General features: G+C 52.3%; 1 protein-coding gene across 2 annotated transcripts in view; it reads left to right on the top strand.

The window, feature by feature from the left end:
- The window catches only part of CEP170B (centrosomal protein 170B), a 68,158-nt gene that overhangs the window by 1,094 nt on the left and 47,087 nt on the right, over nucleotides 1-19,977 (top strand). For both annotated transcript variants that reach the window (XM_055287967.2, XM_063645445.1), the window contains one exon: nucleotides 4,675-5,038. In XM_055287967.2, coding sequence (XP_055143942.1) covers nucleotides 4,886-5,038 — 153 coding nt within the window. In that variant the 5' untranslated portion in view covers nucleotides 4,675-4,885. The remainder of the gene's footprint in view (nucleotides 1-4,674; nucleotides 5,039-19,977) is intronic.

Genomic DNA, 19,977 nt, shown 5'->3' with positions numbered 1-19,977 from the left:
AGTAGCTGGGATTACAGGTGCCTGCCACCACACCCGGCTAATTTTTGTAATTTTAGTAGAGACAGGGTTTCACCATGTTGGCCAGGCTGGTCTTGAACTACTAACCTCAAGTGATCCACCCACCTCAGCCTCCCAAAGTGCTGGGATCAGAGGCTTTTTTTTCCTTTTGAGTTGGAGTTTCACTCTGTCGCCCAGGCTGGAGTGCAGTGGCGTGATCTCGGCTCACTGCAATCTCTGCCTCCTGGGTTCCAGTGATTCTCATGTCTCAGCTTCCCAAGTAGCTGGGACTACAAGTGCCACTTGTATTTTTAGTAGAGATGGAATTTCGCCATGTTGGCCAAACTGGTCTGCAACTGCTGGCCTCAAGTGATCCGCCCGACTCGGCCTCCCAAAGGGGATTACAGGCATGAGCTACCACACCGGCCTCCTCCAATCCTTTCTAAAAAGCAAGTTTAACCATGTCACTCATTTGCTTAAAATCTAGGCCAGGTGTGGTGGCTCACATGTATAATCCCAGCACTTTGGGAGGCTGAGGCAGGAGGATCACTTGAGCTCAGGAGTTGGAGACCAGCCAGGGTGGGCAACATTGTGAGCCCCCATCTCTAAAAAATAAATAAAAACTTTGTTAACTATGGGATGGATGGATATGTAGATGGATAATGTATCAGAAGCACTTTTGGCTTCATAGCAGAAACTCCAAGTGTGGTGATTTGAACCAATAGGGATTTATTTTTCTCCCATAACAGGAATCCTGGAGGTAGATGTGACTGATATTACTTCAGCAGCCCAGTGCTGTAAGGGCCAGCAATTGCAGGGCCAAGCTTTGCAATTCTGTGACTTTCCCTCATGGTCACAAAAGGATTGCCACAGCTCCAGACATCACACCATGTTCTGGCTGTAAGGATGGGGAAATGATAGTTACAGAGATGTTTATCTCTTTATTATGAAAGCAAAATTCTCAGAGGCTGCCCAGTAGGCTTCTACATACATCTCACTGGCCAGAAGCAAGTCATGTGCCCGGTGCTGCTGTGAAGCTTAGAGAAGTTGGCACTAAGTGTTCCCAGTGTTTGTAGTGAACGGGAGTTGGGGAGGCAAACATGGAGTTAACTGTGGTGGTGGACATCTGTCATTGGGACCGCCCAACATCTTTTGAACATATTCTCTGCATTTCAATAGTTCTCTCAAGGGAATCCTGTCATTCCCACTTAGAACTCAGGATTTCATTTGTCTGCCCCCCTTTGCCACTAGGGGAGATGAGGCAGAGGCTGCCATGCTGGGGCACCCATGGGCTAGCTGGTGGGGCAACCATTTTGCTAAATTTGGTCCTGGCAAACCAGGCCACGTATTTCTGGAGTTCACACTGGTTGTGTCAGCTTCCTGCCATGGCAGTTCTGGGGCTGGTGGGGGCAGCCGACCCTTTACTCAGACCAGTTCTGGCTGGGGGTCTTGGCATTGTACCCAGAAAGTTAGTCTGATCTGTGAGCCATCCTACAACTCTTCAGAAATCCATTTCTACTTAAACTGGCCAGAGTGGATTTGATTATTTGCACTTGTTATGAATCGAATTGTGTCCCCAAAAATCTATGGTGAAGTCCTAACCCCCAGTAACTGTATGACCTTATTTAGGAATGTAATTGATTACAGATATAATCAAGTTAAGATGAGGTCCTATGGGTGGGCCCTAATCCAATATTGCCGCTGGCCTTATAAGAAGAAGGAAATTTGGACACAGATGTATGAGGAAGTTCATGTGCATTAGAGTTCTCCGGATACACAGAAGCAATACATTTATGAGAAGAGATTTACTGTAGGAATTGGCTCATGTGATTATGGAGGCTGAGCAGTGCCATGATCTGTCAGTCTGTCGCCTGCACGCTGGAGAAGCAAGACAGCCATGGTGTCATTAGTCTGAGTCCAAGGCCCGAGGGCAGGAGAAGATGGCCATCCCAGCTCAAACAGAAGCAAATTCTTCCACTTTTTTGTCCTTTTCAGGCCCTCACATTGGATGGTGCTCACCCACACTGGCGAGGGTGGGTCTTCTTTACTCAGTTTACTATACTAATTCAAGTGCTAACTTCTTCCAGAAACGCCTTCACAGACACACCCAGAAATCCCATTTGCCAGCTATCTGGGCATCCCCTTGCCCAGTCAAGTTGACATAAAATTAACCATCAACCATGTGACAACTTAAGCAGAGCTCAAAGTGCTGCAGCTTCAAGCCAAGGAAAGCAGGACTGGGCCCACACCAGAAGCTAGGAGAGCAGCAAGGGAGGGTCCTCCCCTCAGCCTTCAGAGGAAGCACAGCCCTGTGGCACCTTGCCATCCGGCCTCCAGAGCTGTGTGAATACATTTCTGCCATTTGTAGCATGCAATTTGTGGTCCTTTGTTACAGCAGTGGAACCTCAGCGCAGCTCCCGGCCACAGCGTCTGGGCAAGTGGGAGGGAGGGGGCAGACAAGCAACCGGATCCCACAGTTGGGTTTTGCTTATTGATTCCAAAGAGAGACCCAACCAAGGGCCCAGGCTTCTACCCCTGGGCTTTCAAGGAAGTGACAAGCTACCCAGCTTGGCCGGGCGCGGTGGCTCACGCCTATAATCCCAGCACTTTGGGAGGCCGGGGCAGGTGTTTGAGACCAGCCTAGCCAACGTGGTGAAACCCCGTCTCAGCCAAAAATACAAAAATCAGCCGGGTGTGGTGGCACATGCCTGTGATCCCAGCTACTCAGGAGGCTGAGGCAGGAGAATCACTTGAACTGGAGGCAGAGGTTACAGTGAGCCAAGATGGCACCCCTGTATTCCAGCCCAGGTGACTGAGCGAGACTCCTATAAGCTACACAGCTCTGGCAGCCTCATGTCATACCCTCCCCTCTCCTACCTACAGGAGGGGAGGGAATTCAGAGCCCACATCCTGACAGGCAAAATGCAGTGATTCCCACCCCTGTCACCCCTGAAGCAGCGAGGGTGTGCATTTGAAATGCTTGTAGGTGAGGACTCTGGCATCTCACCCCCCAGCTGGGAGCTAGCCAAGCTACATTCCCTGCAGACAGTCCTGCTGTCTCCCTGGGAGCAGAGCGATCGCTGGGCTTATTGTCCCCGAAGGTGGGCTGTCCAGTTGAACGTGGAGATGATGCCCACCCCCCTGGGTATTTCTGAATGTGGGAGCCCACGAGAGCAGCAGGCACCAAACTAGTAAGGAGGCAGGCAGGGTGGCAGGCCCGGGGCGAGAATGCCCTGGGTGGGGCCTGCAGAAACGAGCTCTCTCCTTCGAACTCGTTCAGAGGTGCAGGCAGGGGTCAGGGAGTAGACCAAGGTCCGAGGTGCCCAGAGACCAGCCATGTGGGGCCGTGAGGCTGGTGGGTTTGAGAGTCAGGGACCCTTACCTTCACGTCCTTTCTCAGGGCCCTGGGAGGGACCCCAGAAATGTACCTGCAGAGTCATGTGACTTAAATAATTTATATACCTTAAATAAATACATATCTCTCTGGCCGGGTGCGGTGGCTCACGCCTGTAATCCCAGCACTTTGGGAGGCTGAGGTGGGCGGATCACGAGGTCAGGAGATCGAGACCATCCTGGCTAACACAGTGAAACCCCGTCTCTACTAAAAAATACAAAAAATTAGCCGGGCGAGGTGGCGGGCACCTGTAGTCCTAGCTACGTGGGAGGCTGAGGCAGGAGAATGGCGTGAACCCCGGGTTCACTGCAACCCTCTGCCTCCTGGGTTCAAGTGATTCTCCCACCTCACCCTCCCCAGTAGCTGGGACTACAGGTGCCCACCACCATGCTTGGCTAGTTTTTGTATTTTTGGTAGAGACAGGGTTTCACTATGTTGGCCAGGCTGGTCTTGAACTCCTGACCTCAAGTGATCCGCCTGCCTCAGCCTCCCAAAGTGCTGGGATTACAGGCATGAGCCACCATGGCCGGCCGACAATGGAACTTTATTTCTCACAGTTCTGGCGGCCAGAAGTCTGAAAAGGGGTGTCAGCAGGCTTGGGTTCTCCAGAGGCCCCCTCCTTGGCTTGTAGACACTGCCTTCTCCCTGTGTCTTCACGTGGTCTTCCCTGTGTGTGTCCTGATCTCTTATGAGGGCACCCATCAGATGGGATTAGGGACCTCACACTCTAGTGACCTTATTTAAAGACCTCATCTCGAAATAGTCACATTTTGAGGGATAGGGGTTAGGACTTCAACATATGACTTGGTAGGGGCAGGGACACAATTTAGCCAAAAGTAAACAAAGAAATAAAACATATTTCTATATTAAAATATACAGTGTGTGTGTGTGTGTGTGTGTGTGTGTGTGTGTGTATCCTTGTACCTTAAAGAGGAGCTTAAAGAATGTGCCTGTTGGGCCCTGCAAACCTTCATGTGCCTCTGCCTGGATCCCAGCAGAGCGAGGACCCCGTGGGCACTGCAGGGCACGTTTGGCTGCAGAGGCAGCGCCTGAGCAGGGAGGGGTGGCGAGCAAGGCCCCAGCCGCCTCCTGCCTTTCAGTCTCCTGCCAGCAGCTCCCACCGGCGGCTTCCTGCAGGAACTGGTGGGAAGGGGGTGATGTCCCAGGCAGAGCACAGCACTGGGCGGCCGATGGAGGTTCATGGCACAGCCCACATTTGCACTCTGCATCCTGTCCTCCGTGATTGTCCTTCACTAAGAGAAAGAATTTCTCACCCCAAACAGGGAAGAAACCACAGCGGCACTTCCCACAGAAATCGGAACTCTGTTGTGAGTCACCCTCCTTAGAGGTAGCAGGGAAGAAGAGGATCAAAGGAAATGGTAAATTAGCCTGCAATACGCTGCGTCCGGGAATAGAAGCTCCCAGTGCGGCTGGTCCACTCCTCATCCCTGAACCACGGAGGCTGTCCCGGAGGCATGTCAGAACCCCAGCCTGATGACCAAGCTCTGTCCACTGCTCACCACAAACAGCCACCACTTGAGCCTAGATGTGTGCATGCAGCGGTGGTGTCCACCCGGGAGGGAGACCCCAGGAAGAGGCCTGCCGTCTGGGAAGCAGGCTCAGGCCTGTGTGGGCAGCAACCTAGAGGTAAGGGGCTAGGTGGTGAGGGGCCATGTCCCTTGAGCTGGAGGAGGCCAGAGCAAGGAACTCTACAGCATGGACCTCAGGACAGAGCTCCTGGGTCGGGGCATTGCCGGCCTGCAATGCAGGAGCAGGTCAGAGGCCCGCATTGGTGAGCACAGCTCCTACATTGATGTGCTAGGGCTACTGTAAGGAGGTGCCACCAATGGGGCATGAACAGCAGCAGCGTGTGGTCCCACAGTTCTGGAGGCTCCAGCTGTCCACAGGACTGGTTGGTTCTGAGGCGGTGGTGGGGAATCTGGCCTCTCCTCCACTCTCTGGGGGTTTGCTGGCCGTCTTTGCTGTTCTTTGGCTGGTGGAGGCAGCGCCCCAATCTCTGCCCGAATCTTCACATGGCGTTCTCCCTGCGAGCTGTGTCCAAATTTCCCGTCTTTATAAGGACACAGTCACACAGGATTAGGGGCCCGCACTTCCGGGATGACTCATCCTAACTTAATGAATCACATCTGCAAAGACCCTATTTCCAAACAAGGTCACATTCCGAGGTCCTGGGGGTTAGGCCTTCGACATATGAATTTGAGGGGACACAATTCAACCCATAACAGCTTCTGTCTCCCCACGCATCCGATGTGCTCCTCCCTCTGCCATGCTTAGGCTGGGGTCTCTACCAGGCGCCTCGACCTGAGTCCTCACTCAGGCCCGCTCTGAGCCTCACAGCTCCGTCTGTGGGAGCTGCCCTAGTTTTCCACGGACCTTTATTAGGTGACGTGGGAATATCAAGCAGTGCCCCAGAATCCCTGGGTTTTGACACAGTGCTTCCTCCTCACCTGAGGCAGCATTCCCACCTTCCTGCAGGGATCTCTCCGAGGAGATTCCTCCGCAGAGATCTCTGGCCAGCGGAGCTCCCTTCTCCAGCGGTCAGCTCGGCAGCAAGCGGCCCCACATGGCCAGAGGGCATCTCTGCTCCTGTGTTTGGGAAGCAGACCCACATTCCCCAGAGGACCGGGAGCCAGGACTGCCACTCCTGTGACCCCACCTTACCAGAGTGGGAAAGAAAAATCCCTCAGTAGCTGATTAGCTGTCACGGCCACTCTGTGTAAGGACCGCAGAGGCGTGGCAAGGCCGTGACTGGCGTCTGTCCACAGAAGGCCTCTCACAGGCATGGCTACCTCCGGTTCGGCATTCTGGCGGTGGGGAAACGGCCTCCTAGGTCGGTCCCAGGTTAGAAGCCTGTTCTGCCCCCCACAGGCCCACATCTCAGTGTTAAGGGGTGCAGTCTCCCCACTGCAACCATTCCACCAGTCTGTTAGGCCTCCTGCTTCTAGGTGAAGGGCGTGGAGTGAGACCAGTGGAATTGATGGACACAAGCTTATCGCCACACTGGTTTTCCTCTGAAACAAGGCCCTGGATTACAAGTGTCATTTGTGGAATCCCAAGGCAGTGAAGGAGGCCAAGGATGGCTTGCTGGCGGGAGGAGCCCGCGAGGACCCGTCCCTGCGAGGACCCGTCCCTGCGAGGACCCGTCCCTGCGAGGACCCGTCCCTGCGAGGACCCGTCCCTGCAAAGACTGGTTCTTGACAAAGGGCACACCGTGTGCTCTGCCTGCTTCCTGGAGGCTGGCTGCCCTCCCCACAGGGGGTGGTGCCAGATCAGGGCTCAGATGCCATCCTCGCTGTTGGAAAGATGGGCGCTCAGCTGTCCATGCTGCTGGAAGGATCTGGTGGGGGTGAATAGGCTACGGAGCCTGTGTGGCCACCATGCCTGTGGGCTCGGCCACTTTGTGCAAAGGACTGCAGAGGCGTGGCAAGGCGATGACATGTCTGTCCACCGAAGGCCTCCCTGGTTTTGAGCCCCTCCTCTGCAGGGAATGCTTCCAGCATTTTCGTGGATTACAAATGTCTTCAGCCCCTGCCCTTTCAAGCAGTTCCTTAGCTCCCCTCCCCAGTCCACAGAGCCATCTCCTGCCTGTGAGTTAGGCCTAATCAACGTAAATCTGTCCTCCAGGCCCTCCCCTCCAGGTGAGGTGGGCAACCAGAGGTGCTGCTGGACGTTTGAAAATACAAAAGGCTGGGCGTGGTGGCTTCTGCCTGTAATCCCAGCACTTTGTGAGGCCAAGAAGGCGGGTAGATCCCAAGGTCAGGAGTTCGAGACCAGCCTGGCCAAGATGGTAAAACCCTGTCTCTACTAAAAATACAAAAATTAGCCAGGCGTGGTGACAGGTGCCTGTAATCCCAGCTATTCAGGAGGCTGAGGCAGGAGAATTGCTTGAACCTGGGAGGCGGAAGTTTCAGTGAGCCGAGGTGGTGCCAGTGCACTCCAGCCTGGGTGACAGAGCGAGACTCCTATCTCAAAAAAAAAAAAAAAAAAAAAGAAGAATACAAAAATTAGCTGGGCATGGGGGCACGTGCCTGTAGTCCCAACTACTCACTGGGAGGTTGTATTAGTCCATTTTCATGCTGCTGATAGAGATGTACGTGAGACTGGGCAATTTACAAAAGGAAGAGGTTTATTGGACTTACAGTTCCATGTGGCTGGGGAGGCCTCACAATCATGGCAGAAGGGGAATGGCACATCTCACATGGCGACAGACAAGAGAGAGAAGGAGCTTATGCAGGGAAATTCCTCCTTATAAAACCATCAGATCTCATGAGACTTATTCAGAATCACAAGAACAGCATGGGAAAGACCTGTCCCCATGATTCAATTACCTCCCACTGAGTCCCTCCCACAACACATGGGAATTTAAGATGAGATTTGGGTGGCAACACAGCCAAACCATATCAGAGGCTGAGGTGGGAGGATTGCTTGAATCCAGGAGGCAAGGTTGCAGTGAGCCAAGATCATGCCACTGCACTCCAGCCTGAGTGACAAAGCGAGACCCCCATCTCAAAGCCCCCACCCCCCCAAAAAAAACCAGATACAGGTGGATGATTGGATGGGTCAGGGATGGATGAATGGTTGGATGGGTGGAAGGATGGATACTGGATGGGTGGATTGTTGGATAGATGGTAGGATAAATATTCGGATGGTGGATGGTTGGATGGATGGTAGGATGGTGGATGGTGGATGATTGGCTGGATGGATAGTAGGATGGATGGATGGATGTTGGATGGATGGATGAATGGTGGGGTGGTAGATGGGTAGATAAATGGTTGGATGGACAGTAGGATGGTGGATGGTTGGATGGATGGATTGATGGATAGATGGACGGATGGAGGGTTAGATGAATGCATGTTGGCTGGATGATAGAATGGTGGATGGATAGATTGGTGGTAGGATGGTAGATGGTTAGATAAATGGTTAGATGGATAGTAGAATGGTGAATGGTTGGATGGATAGATTGATGGATGGATGCTAAGATGGTGGATGGTTGGATGGATGGTAGGCTGGTGGATGGTTGCATGGTTGGGTGCGTGGATGTATGGTTGGATGGTGAATGGTTGGATGAATTGATGGATGGATGGTAGGATAGGTGAATGGTTGGATGGATAGGGATGGTTGGATGGATGGATTGATGGTGGACTGATGGATGGATAGATGGTTGGTAGATGATAGGTTGGATGGACAGTTGAATGAATGGTTGGACAGATTGATGGTGGATTGATGGATGGATAGATGGTTGGTAGATGATAGGATGGATGGAGAGTTGAATGAATGGTTGGATGGATTGATGGATGGTTGGATGGATGGATGGATGGATGGGTGGATGGTTGGTTGGACAGATGGTTGAATAGATGGTATGATGGGGTTAAGGACAGATGCATAGGTGGTGGGAAGATAGATGTTTAAAGATGGTTGGATAGGAAGATAATTGGATGGATGGAGGATCCCCAAGGGTTGCTACCCGAGCAAACTCTGGGAGGTTTGGAAATCTTGATCACAGGGGTCTGCGGGCCTGTCCTGTGGATGAGAAGTCAAGACTGGAGAGGCTTTGAGCTGGGCTGGTTTTAGGGATAGGGGCCACTGTGAGGACAGAGATGCAGAGGCACAGGCAAGGAACTGGGTGGAGGTGCACTCTGCCGGATTTCTGGTGTCTGGTGGAGATGGTTATTTGTGGACTCCAGATGATTCTAGAAGGCCCCAAGACTCTTCTGGGTGGGATTCACGAAGGCAGGTGGCAGGTTCCCCAGCTTAAAAGCCAATAGAGGCCGGGCGCGGTGGCTCACGCTTGTAATCCCAGCACTTTGGGAGGCCGAGGCGGGCGGATCACGAGGTCAGGAGATCGAGACCACGGTGAAACCCCGTCTCTACTAAAAATACAAAAAAAATTAGCCGGGCGTGGTGGCGGGCGCCTGTAGTCCCAGCTACTCGGAGAGGCTGAGGCAGGAGAATGGCGTGAACCCAGGAGGCGGAGCTTGCAGTGAGCCGAGATTGCGCCACTGCACTCCAGCCTGGGCGACAGAGCGAGACTCCGTCTCTAAAAAAAAAAAAAAAAAAAAAAAAAAAGCCAATAGAAAAGTAAAGAATCGGGCCGGGCGTGGTGGCTCACGCCTGTAATCCTAGCACTTTGGGAGGCCAAGGCGGGCGGATCACGAGGTCAGGAGATCGAGACCATCCTGACTAACAGGGTGAAACCCCATCTCTACTAAAAATACAAAAAAATTAGCCGGGCGTGGTGGCAGGCGCCTGTAGTCCCAGTTACTCAGGAGGCTGAGGCAAGAGAATGGCTGACCCGGGAGGCGGAGCTTGCAGTGAGCCGAGATTGTGCCGCTGCACTCCAGCCTGGGCGACAGAGTGAGACTCTGTCTCTTAAAAAAAGAAAAGAAAAGAATCGGAATGACAGATACCGACAGTCTGAGGATTGGCGGAGATGGCCTCGCTGACTGGGGATATTTGAGCAGAGGCAGGAAATGGCTGGGGCAGAGGGACTGGCGGGAGCAGAAGTCTGATGTGGGGCTCGGGGCGTGCTAGGGCGCAGCGAAGTGGCAGGAGATCCCGGAGCACCGGCAGGGAGGGGAGCCAGAGGGAGGGGAAGGCGTGGAGGCCTTATGGAGCTATCCTGGGGTCTTGGATGTTCACTCCGAGTGAGATGGGAGCTGCAGGAAGGTTTGATCCCTGGAGGGACCAGATCGGGCTTGAGCTCTGACCGCAACCCCTGGTGGCTGGTTGGAGGACAGAGGGGCAAGGCAGTGGTGGGAGCGCTGCAGCAGTGCAAGACCACAGAGCAGGGGGATATGCGGGGGGTGGGCTGGGAGGACTAGGTGGGGCGTCTGACGAGGCTGGGGAACTCCTGTTCTTAAGCTCAGGCCGGGGTGACCACTGTCCCTAGGAGGGTGTGGCCAAGGCTCGCCCTCAAGGCACTGCGGCATGAATGAAGCGCTTTAAAGCGAGTTCCCAAAATGAAGTCCCTAACGAAAGGTCTGGTCCTTCTGGGAAGCGGAACAGACTGCGATAGCTGGCGTTGGAGCGGGGGGTGGTCCCAAGTCATCCTCAGCCCACCCGTGGCCAGCCCCGAGCTCTCTCTGCGGCGAGGAGCGCTAGCCCCAGAGCCTGGCGTCCCGCTGGGGAGGCGCCTTTCCCGTGGCCCTGGGCGCCCTGGGCATCCGGGAGGAGCACCCGTCCCGCCCTCTTCCCGCGCCCTGCTCCGCACTCCCAGCCAGCCCTGCGCCCCGCTCCCCGCGCGCCCCCTGGCGGCAAACTTCGCAATGGCTCCCACCGCGCTCTGCTTTTCGGGGCTGCAGGAGGGGCGGGGCTCGAGTGGGAATGCAACCCTTAGACACGGTAGATCCTGGGAATCGAACCTTCCATCCCGGGGCTGATGAGCTCCAGCCCTGCCCCAGGAACTGTGCTGGGGGCCCCTGGGGATGGGGACGCAAGCTCAGAGGGCGGAGACCTCGGGCGCCCCGGCTTCGTCCGCAAGGCGAGACGGGCTGCAGGGGACTGCCAGGGTCTGCAGGAGGGTCTGCGGGGGTGAGGGGGCAGGTGGGCTCGGAGGATGGCCCCGGGCTCCCAGGAAAGCTTGAAGGGCGTCGGGGGAGGTGACGGCGCGAAGACCTCGGACGCTCAGTCCCGCAGGGGCCGCGGACACAGGTGGGGAGGAGTGGGAGAGTTTTTCCCTGGGAGAAGTGGGAAGCGTCGGATGACTTTAAGGAGTGCGGCTGGTCGGGTTTGCATTCGGGGAGGTCGCTTTGTCTCCTGAGTGGAGAATGAGGAGGTGGCAACAGCAGGGGAGTCAGCGGGAGGCTGCCCGGGTCCAGCTCAAAAACGCCAGGCCCGACCCCGCCCCGCAGGTCCGCGGGAAGGAAGGAAAAGGCGTTGGGGATGCGTAGGAGGCAGAGGCCTTGGTGGTCGATCCGGTGTGGAGGGGGGCAGGGGCTGCGAGGAGGGCGCCCAGGACTGGTGTCAGTGAACAGTGACGGTGGGGCGGGGCGGTGACCTCAGCACCAGCGCATCGGTCGCGGGGAGGAAGCACCTGAGCCGCGGAGAAAGGCCTGCGTGAGGCGAGCACAGGCTGGCGTTGAAGCCCTGGGGTGGACTCACGTCCAGGGCAGGGCGGTGCTTCACACGTCCCAGGCACTGTCTTGTGTGGCCCCAAGTGCTGTCTGAATCCCTCCTGCGTCTTGGGCCCCAGCACCAACAGCCGTCACCCTGGAGCCAGGCAGCAGCCTTAAGCTTCCCTGGGAGGCTGGCTGGGAGCAGGGAGGTCCCATCGGGGAGGTAGGGGTGTGCAGGGGGGCTTGGCGCCTGCAGTCCTGGAGGGGCAGGGCAGATGATAAGGCTAACTACCTCCTGTCCTTTGCTCAGGCAGCCACTGGGAGGAAGCCGCAGACAAGAAGCCGCCAGGGGCTGGGGGAGGCCAGGGACAGGGCAGGGAGGTGGGGCTGGGCTGAATGCAGGTGCCCCAGGGGCTGCGGGCTCTCCTTCCACAGGTTCCTGTCTGGTGCAAGGCTGGAGAAGGCAGGGAGGGTGGGAGGAGCCTGGCTTGGAGAGAAAGGGCTGGCCAGAAACACCAGAGTGCTCAGGGCAGGGGCGGGAGAGGTGGTCCCTCAGGCCTCAGTGGCAGAGGCATGGGGATCCAGGGCTGAGAGTGAGTCTCTGGTTCATGTTACCAGAAAGGGGTCCTGATCCAGACCCCAAGAGAGGGTTCTTAGATCTCACGCAAGAAAGATGAGGGCGAGTCCACAGAGTAGAGTGAAAGCAAGTTTATTAAGAAGTTAAAGGAATAAAAGAATGGCCACTCCATAGAGCGGGCCAGAGGGCTGCTGGGTGACCATTTTTATGGTTTTATTTTTATTATATGATAAACAAAGGGTGTATTATTCACGCCTCCCCTTTTTAGACCATATGGAGTAACTTCCTGATGTTGCCATGGCATTTGTAAACTCTCATGGTGCTGATGGGAGTGTAGCAGTGAGGACGACCAGTGGTCACTCTTCTTTTTTTTTTTTTAGACAGAGTCTCGCTGTGTCGCCCAGGCTGGAGTGCAGTAGCACGATCTTGGCTCACTGCAAGCTCCGCCTCCGGGGTTCACGCCTTTCTCCTGCCTCAGCCTCACGCCTGTAATCCCAGCACTTTGGGAGGCCGAGGCGGGTGGATCACGAGGTCAGGAGATAGAGACCATCCTAGCTAACACGTGAAACCCCGTCTTTACTAGTTTTTACTGTAAAAACTACGTCTTTACTAGTTTTTACTGTAAAAACTACGTCTTTACTAGTTTTTACTGTAAAAACTACGTCTTTACTAGTTTTTACTGTAAAAACTACGTCTTTACTGTAAAAACTACGTCTTTACTAGTTTTTACTGTAAAAACTACGTCTTTACTAGTTTTTACTGTAAAAACTACGTCTTTACTGGTTTTTGTTGCCATTGCTTTTGGTGTTTTAGTCATGAAGTCCTTGCCCATGCGTATGTTCTGAATGGTACTGCCTAGGTTTTCTTCTAGGGTTTTTATGGTTTTAGGTCTAACATTTAAGTCTTTAATGCATCTTGAATTAATTTTTGTATAAGGTGTAAGGAAGGGATCCAGTTTCAGCTTTCTACATATGACTAGCCAGTTTTCCCAGCACCATTTATTAAATAGGGAATCCTTTCCCCATTTCTTGTTTTTGTCAGGTTTGTCAAAGATCAGATGGTTGTAGGTGTGTGGTGTTATTTCTGAGGCCTCTGTTCTGTTCCATTGGTCTATATATCTGTTTTGGTACCAGTACCATGCTGTTTTGGTACCAGTACCATGCTGTTTTGGTTACTGTAGCCTTGTAGTATAGTTTGAAGTCAGGTAGTGTGATGCCTCCAGCTTTGTTCTTTTGGCTTAGGATTGTCTTGGCGATGCAGGCTCTTTTTTGGTTCCATATGAACTTTAAAGTAGTTTTTTCCAATTCTGTGAAGAAAGTCATTGGTAGCTTGATGGGGATGGCATTGAATCTATAAATTACTTTGGGCAATATGGCCATTTTCACGATATTGATTCTTCCTATCCATGAGCACGGAATATTCTTCCATTTGTTTGTGTCCTCTTTTATTTCGTTGAGCAGTGGTTTGTAGTTCTCCTTAAAGAGGTCCTGCACATCCCTTGTAAGTTGTATTCCTAGGTATTTTATTCTCTGTGTAGCAATTGTGAATGGGAGTTCACTCATGATTTGGCTCTCTGTTTGTCTGTTAATGATGTATAGGAATGCTTGTGATTTTTGCACATTGATTTTGTATCCTGAGACTTTGCTGAAGTTGCTTATCAGCTTAAGGAGACTTGGGCTGAGATGATGGGGTTTTCTAGATATACAATCATGTCATCTGCAAATTTGACAGGGACAATTTGACTTCCTCATTTCCTAATTGAATACCCTTTATTTCTTTCTCTTGCCTGATTGCCCTGGCCAGAACTTCCAACACTATGTTGAATAGGAGTGGTGAGAGAGGGCATCCTTGTCTTGTGCTGGTTTTCAAAGGGAATGCTTCCAGTTTTTGCCCATTCAGTATGATATTGGTTGTGGGTTTGTCATAAATAGCTCTTACTGTTTTGAGATACGTTCCATTAATACCTAGTTTATTGAGAGTTTTTAGCATGAAGGGATGTTGAATTTTGTTGAAGGCCTTTTCTGCATCTATTGAGATAATCATGTGGTTTTTGTCATTGGTTCTATTTATTTGATAGATTACGTTTATTGATTTGCGTATGTTGAACCAGCCTTGCATCCTAGGGATGAAGCCATCTTGATTGTGGTGAATAAGCTTTTTGATGTGCTGCCGGATTCGGGTATTTTATTGAGGATTTTCACATCGATGTTCATCAGGGATATTGGTCTAAAATTCTCTTTTTTGTTGTTGTGCCTCTGCCAGGCTTTAGTATCAGGATGATGTTGGCCTCATAAAATGAGTTAGGGAGGATTCCTTCTTTTTCTATTGATTGGAATAGTTTCAGAAGGAATGGTACCAGCTCCTCTTTGTACCTCTGGTAGAATTCGGCTGTGAATCTGTCTGGTCCTGGACTTTTTTCGGTTGGTAGACTATTAATTATTGCCGGAATTTCAGAGCCTATTATTGGTCTATTCAGAGATTCAACTTCTTCCTGGTTTAGTCTTGGGATGGTTTATGTGTCCAGACAGAGTCTCACTTTGTCCCCCAGGCTGGAGTGTAGTGGCGTGATCTCGGCTCACTGCAACCTCCGCCTCCCGGGTTCAAGCAATTCTCCTGCCTCAGCCTCCCATGTAGCTGGGATTACAGGCACGTACCACCACACCCAGCTAATTTTTGTATTTTTAGTACAGACAGGGTTTCACCATATTGATCAGGCTGGTCTCAAAGTCCTGACCTCGTGATCTGCCCACCTCGGCCTCCCAAAGTGCTAGGATTACAGGCATGAGCCACTGCACCCAGCCTTATTCTACTCTTTAAAAAAAAATCTTTTTAGAGACAGGGTCTCATTCTGTTGCCCAGGGTGGAGTGTAGTGGCACAATCTTGGCTCACTGCAATCTCCGCCTCCTGGTTTCAAGCCAATTCTCCTGCCTCAGCCTCCTGAGTAGCTGGGATTACAGGCACATGCCACCACACCTGGCTAATTTTTGTATTTTTGGTAGAGACAGGGTTTCACCATGTTGGCCAGGCTGGTCTCGGACTCCTGACCTCAGGTGATCCACCCAACTCAGCCTCCCAAAGTGCTGGGATTACAGGCGCAAGCCACTGTGCCTGGCCAAGTTTTGTAGTTTTAGCTCTTAAGTTTAGGTTTTTTGATCCATTTTTGAGTACATTTTTGTATATAGCATAAAGTTAGGATCCAACATCATTCTTTTGCATATGGATATCCAGTTTTCCTAGCATCACTTGTTGAACAGACTGTCTTCCCCCCATTAAATGGTCTTGGCAACTTTGCCAAAAATCATTTAACCAAATATGTGAGGGCTTACTTCTAGATTCTCTAGTCTACTCCATTGGTCTATATGTCACTCCTTATGCCAATACCACATTGTTTTAATTACTGTAGCTTTGTAGTAAGTTTTGAAGTGAAGACACGTGAGTCCTCCAACTTTATCTTTCTTTTTTACAAACGATTTTGACTATTTGTGGTCTCTTGCAATTCCATATGAATTTGAGGATCAGCTTTTCTATTTCTGAAAAAGTAAAAAAGGCTGTTGGAATTATTTTTTATTTTTTTGGAGATGGAGTTTTGCTCTTGTCCCTCAGGCTGGAGTGCAGTGGCACGATCTCAGCTCACTGTAACCTCTGCCTCCCGGGTTCAAGCAATTCTCCTGCCTCAGCCTCCTGAGTAGCTGGAATTACAGGCGCCTGCCACCATGCCCAGCTAATTTTTGTATTTTTAGTAGAGATGGGGTTTCACCATGTTGGCCAGGCTGGTCTCCAACTCCTGACCTCAAGTGATCCACCTGCCTCGGCCTCCCAAAGTGCTAGGATTACAGGCATGAGCCACCACGTCTGGCCCAGGCTGTTGGAATTTTTATAGAGACAGGTGAATCTGTAGATCATTTTAGGTAGTAGTGACATCTTAACAATGTTTAGTCCCCCTATCCATGAATATGAAGTATCTTTCCATTTATTTCTCTCTTCTTTAATTGTTTTCAGCAATGCTTTGTAGTTTTCAGTGTCTAGGTCTTTCACCTCCTTGGTTAGATTTATTCCTAAGTACTTAATTATCTTAGATTCTATTGCATGCAGATGGAGTTGTTTTCTTAATTTTCTTTTCTTTCTTGGATTATTTTTTATCTTAGTACCTGCCACCACCTAACATTTTAAATATATTTATTTGTCTATTTCTGTCTCATTTACTGAATAAATCTTCCATAAGGTCTAAAGTTTTTTTATTTGCTTATTGCCTTAGTCTGGGATCTTAAAACAGTGTCAGGCACGTGGTCTAGTATGTATTTGTTGAATTCACTAATGATGAAGGCACCATTTACTAATATTGGCATTCTCTTTATTTATGATATTTTTTCTTTTGCCACTATAAAAAAGTGCATCAGGGATTGCTGGGTCAATGTCCATTTGTCTTCTTAATTGTGTTTGCAGTTGAGAGACTGCTTCCCAAGGTGATTGTTGTAATGATTCTCACTTCTGCCATCAGCAAATGAGGGTCCCTGGGCCCTCACACCTCTGGGAACACTAGGTGCTAGGCTGTCTTCTATGTCTGGCACCTAGGGGTGGATCCCTGTGTCAGCAGTGCTTTAGCTGACACTTCCCTGATGGCTAGTGAATTAGAACCTCTTCAAATGTTTGATAACCATTTCGTTTTGCTCTTCTGTGAATTGCTTATTTATACCCTTTGCTCATTTTTCTATTTTCTTCCCTCCCTTCCTTCTTTCCTTCCTTCCTTCCTTCCTTCCTTCCTTCCTTCCTTCCTCCCTCCCTCTCTCCTTCCTTCTTCCCCTTCCTCCCTCCCTCCCTCCCTTCCTCCCTTCCTTCCTTCCTCCCTCCCTCCTTCCCTCCTTACTCCCCTTCCTCCCTCCCTTTCTGCCTCCCTTCGTTCTTTCCTTCCTTCCTCCCTCCCTTTCTCCCTTCCTCTCTCCCTCCTTCTCTCCTTCCTCCCTCCCTCCCTTCCTTCCTTCTTTCCTTCCTTCCTTCTCTCTCTCTTTCTTTCTTTTTGACAGGGTCTTGCTCTGTCACCCAGGCTGGAGTGCAGTGGCAGGATCATGGCTCACTGCAGCCTCAACCACCCAGGCTCTAGCAATCCTCCCATCTCAGACCCTCAAATAGCTGGGACTAAGAGTGCGCGCCATCACGCCTGGCTAATTTTTGTATTTTTTGTAGACAGAGTTTCGCCATGTTGCCTAGGCTAGAACTAGTCTCAAACTCCTGGACTCCAGCGATCTGCCCACCTCAGCCTTTCAGAGTGCTAGGATTACAGGCGTGAGCCACTGCGCCTGGCCATACTTTTCTTTTCTATTCTTTTCTTGGCTGTTCTTCAGCATTTATTCTTCCATATAAACTTTAAGATAGTTTTAGTCATTGAAAAGATGTGGGGTTCTACGTGGTATTGCTTCCTTTTGTCCTGATATTGCTCCATATCATTCCATGTTTTCTTCCTATAGGTTCTGTGCCTTCCTTAGTGATTTTCTTCAGCTTTTTATATTTCTTTGTCGCTCTTCTGGATGGAATAGATTTCTCATTGCCTTTGCCAGAAGCTCATTATTGGAATGGAAAGAAAGATTGATCATTGAGCATACTTCTTCTCTTGCCAACTTACCAGATTATTAAGGCCAGCAGTTTTTACTTGAGTTTCTTAATCGTTCAGGTATTCAAGCATATCATCATCAAGAAGAAGAGCTTGAGCCGGGCGCGGTGGCTCACACCTGTAATCTCAGCACTTTGGGAGGCCCAGGCGGGTGGATCATGAGGTCAGGAGATCGAGACCACGGTGAAACCCCGTCTCTACTAAAAATACAAAAAATTAGCCGGGAGTGGTGGCGGGCGCCTGTAGTCCCAGCTACTCCGGAGGCTGAGGCAGGAGAATGGCGTGAACCCGGGAGGTGGAGCTTGCAGTGAGCCGAGATCGCGCCACTGCACTCCAGCCTGGGCGACAGAGCAAGACTCCATCTCAAAAAAAAGGAAGAGCTTGGCCGGGTGCTGTGGCTCACACATGTAATCCCAGCAGTTTGGGCAGCGGATACAGGAGGATCACTTGAGCCTAGGAGTTTGAGACCAATCTGGGCAACATAGTGAGACCCCCATCTCTATAAAAAAAATGTAAAAATAAAAAAAGAAGGGAAAGCCCTGTAATCCTTCTTTTCCGATGTTTATGCCAATTATTTCACTTTTATTATGTGCACAAGTGGGTGGCTACCTTCTCCTTTTCTGTACCATCTGTTATTGGGGGCTGGGGGCTCCCGCCTTTCCCTATGCTGTGGAATAAGCAAGCGCATTGGGTCAGACCTGTCTGTTCTCTGCAGGTAAGCAGAGCCCTGCTCCTCCTCCTTCCCACTGCCTTTGCTCATCGCCTAGACCCGGCCCTGCTGGAAACACCAGGTGCTCCCTCCCAGCAGAGGTTTGAACCTCTGTCCCTGCAAGCTTGGGGGTTGGGGTCCTGGCAGATGAGGTACCAGGAGGTCCTTTGGGGGCAGCCCAGGCTCTTTGGCTGATGGTCTGTGGGTGTGAGCCCCCAAGTTCTAGGCCTGGGGGCCGAGAGGAAGAAGCTCCGAGGAAGAGTCAAGCAGGCCACCTTGGGCATACGTGCTGTCACCCCGGGATACCCGCCCAGCGCGCCAAGCCCCCACGCTCACCTGTAAGTGCAGGTGGTGCTGGAGGCCAGGCCGGGTCCCTGCAGGGGCAGGCACACAGTGGGGCTCCGTCACCGCAGCACCCCGGCGGCCTCCTCCTGGCCCCTGGCCCTCCCCTGAGGCTTCCTCATTCTAAAAAGCAAGTGAAGCCAAACGAAAACCCTGTCCCTCCCGCCGTCCCCTCCCTCCTGGCCTCCGTCCCCCGGGCTCACCTGCCCCGCCCAGCGGACCGGTCCCTTCCTCCTTTCCGTGGCGAGTGCTTTCGGCTGCTCTGTTACCCGGAGCCGGGACGCGCACATATTCCCAGAATCCGCGCTCAAGGCGATCCGTCCCCCAGGACACCTGTTCTCTGCACAGGCGCGTCTGGGCGCAGCGGGGTCAGGCACGCGTTCCCGGGCAGCGACTCCGGAAGGCCCGAGGGAGTAAATCTGGACCTCCCCGTTCAGCACAAAGCTCCCTTGGCCATCTTTTAAAACCGACCGCCTCCCAACTCCCCGCGGACACGAGTGGCGGCTGCCTCCCCTCCACTGGGGCCGCGCATGCCTCCCGCAGGGTCTCAGTGCCTCCTGGGCGGGGGATAATTCCTGTCCCCACTGGTGCCCTGTACTCGCGGGGTCCCGGGCGTAAGTTCTGGGTCACGGGCTGGCTCCCTGGTGAGCAAAGCTGCATCGCTCGAATTCCAGAAACCCTTCTCGCCAAGTGCCTGCCTGGCTGCTGAAAGCCTGGAGACCGCGCTCTCAGAGGTGGATTCCGGAACTCTGGAGGGAAGAATGCCACGCTCCCTAGTACCCCTAGTCCCCCAGGGGTGGGAGGGCACCGTATCTCAAAATAAGATTCTGCAACTCGACTCTTATAGGGGAAACCAGGCACGCATTTCAAAATCTTCTCATCCGTCCCCACCTCCTTGCGCCACTTTTCCGCGCCTCCTGTGCCACGGAAGCTGCCGGCAGCCCCCAGACAGGAGCTGGCTTGGCCCAGCCGGGCCCCGCTTCCTCTGCCTGGGGTCCTCAGGCCATACAAGTGAGGAAACTCAGGCTCAGAGGGGCCACGTAACTCTTCCCAAATCACCAGCAAGCCTGGTGTAGCCACGGTGGCGCGCATTCGCCCACTCGAAGACCGAGAGGCAGGTTTTCTGCCTGCACAGCCTCCCACCAAAGGCCAGACCTGCTGGAGGGCCAGGCCCTGGAGATGGCTGTCTTCAGGGAGACTCTTTATGCCAAGCTCATTCACTCCCGAGCGCCTCTTTCTGGCAACGGATGCGTCCAGCTGGTTCAGGTCTCTTAACT

Source organism: Symphalangus syndactylus, chromosome 8, assembly GCF_028878055.3.
Source record: "Symphalangus syndactylus isolate Jambi chromosome 8, NHGRI_mSymSyn1-v2.1_pri, whole genome shotgun sequence".
Lineage (NCBI taxonomy): Eukaryota > Metazoa > Chordata > Mammalia > Primates > Hylobatidae > Symphalangus > Symphalangus syndactylus.
Note: the sequence above shows the minus strand (reverse complement) of the source record. Positions and strands in the feature narration are given on the sequence as shown.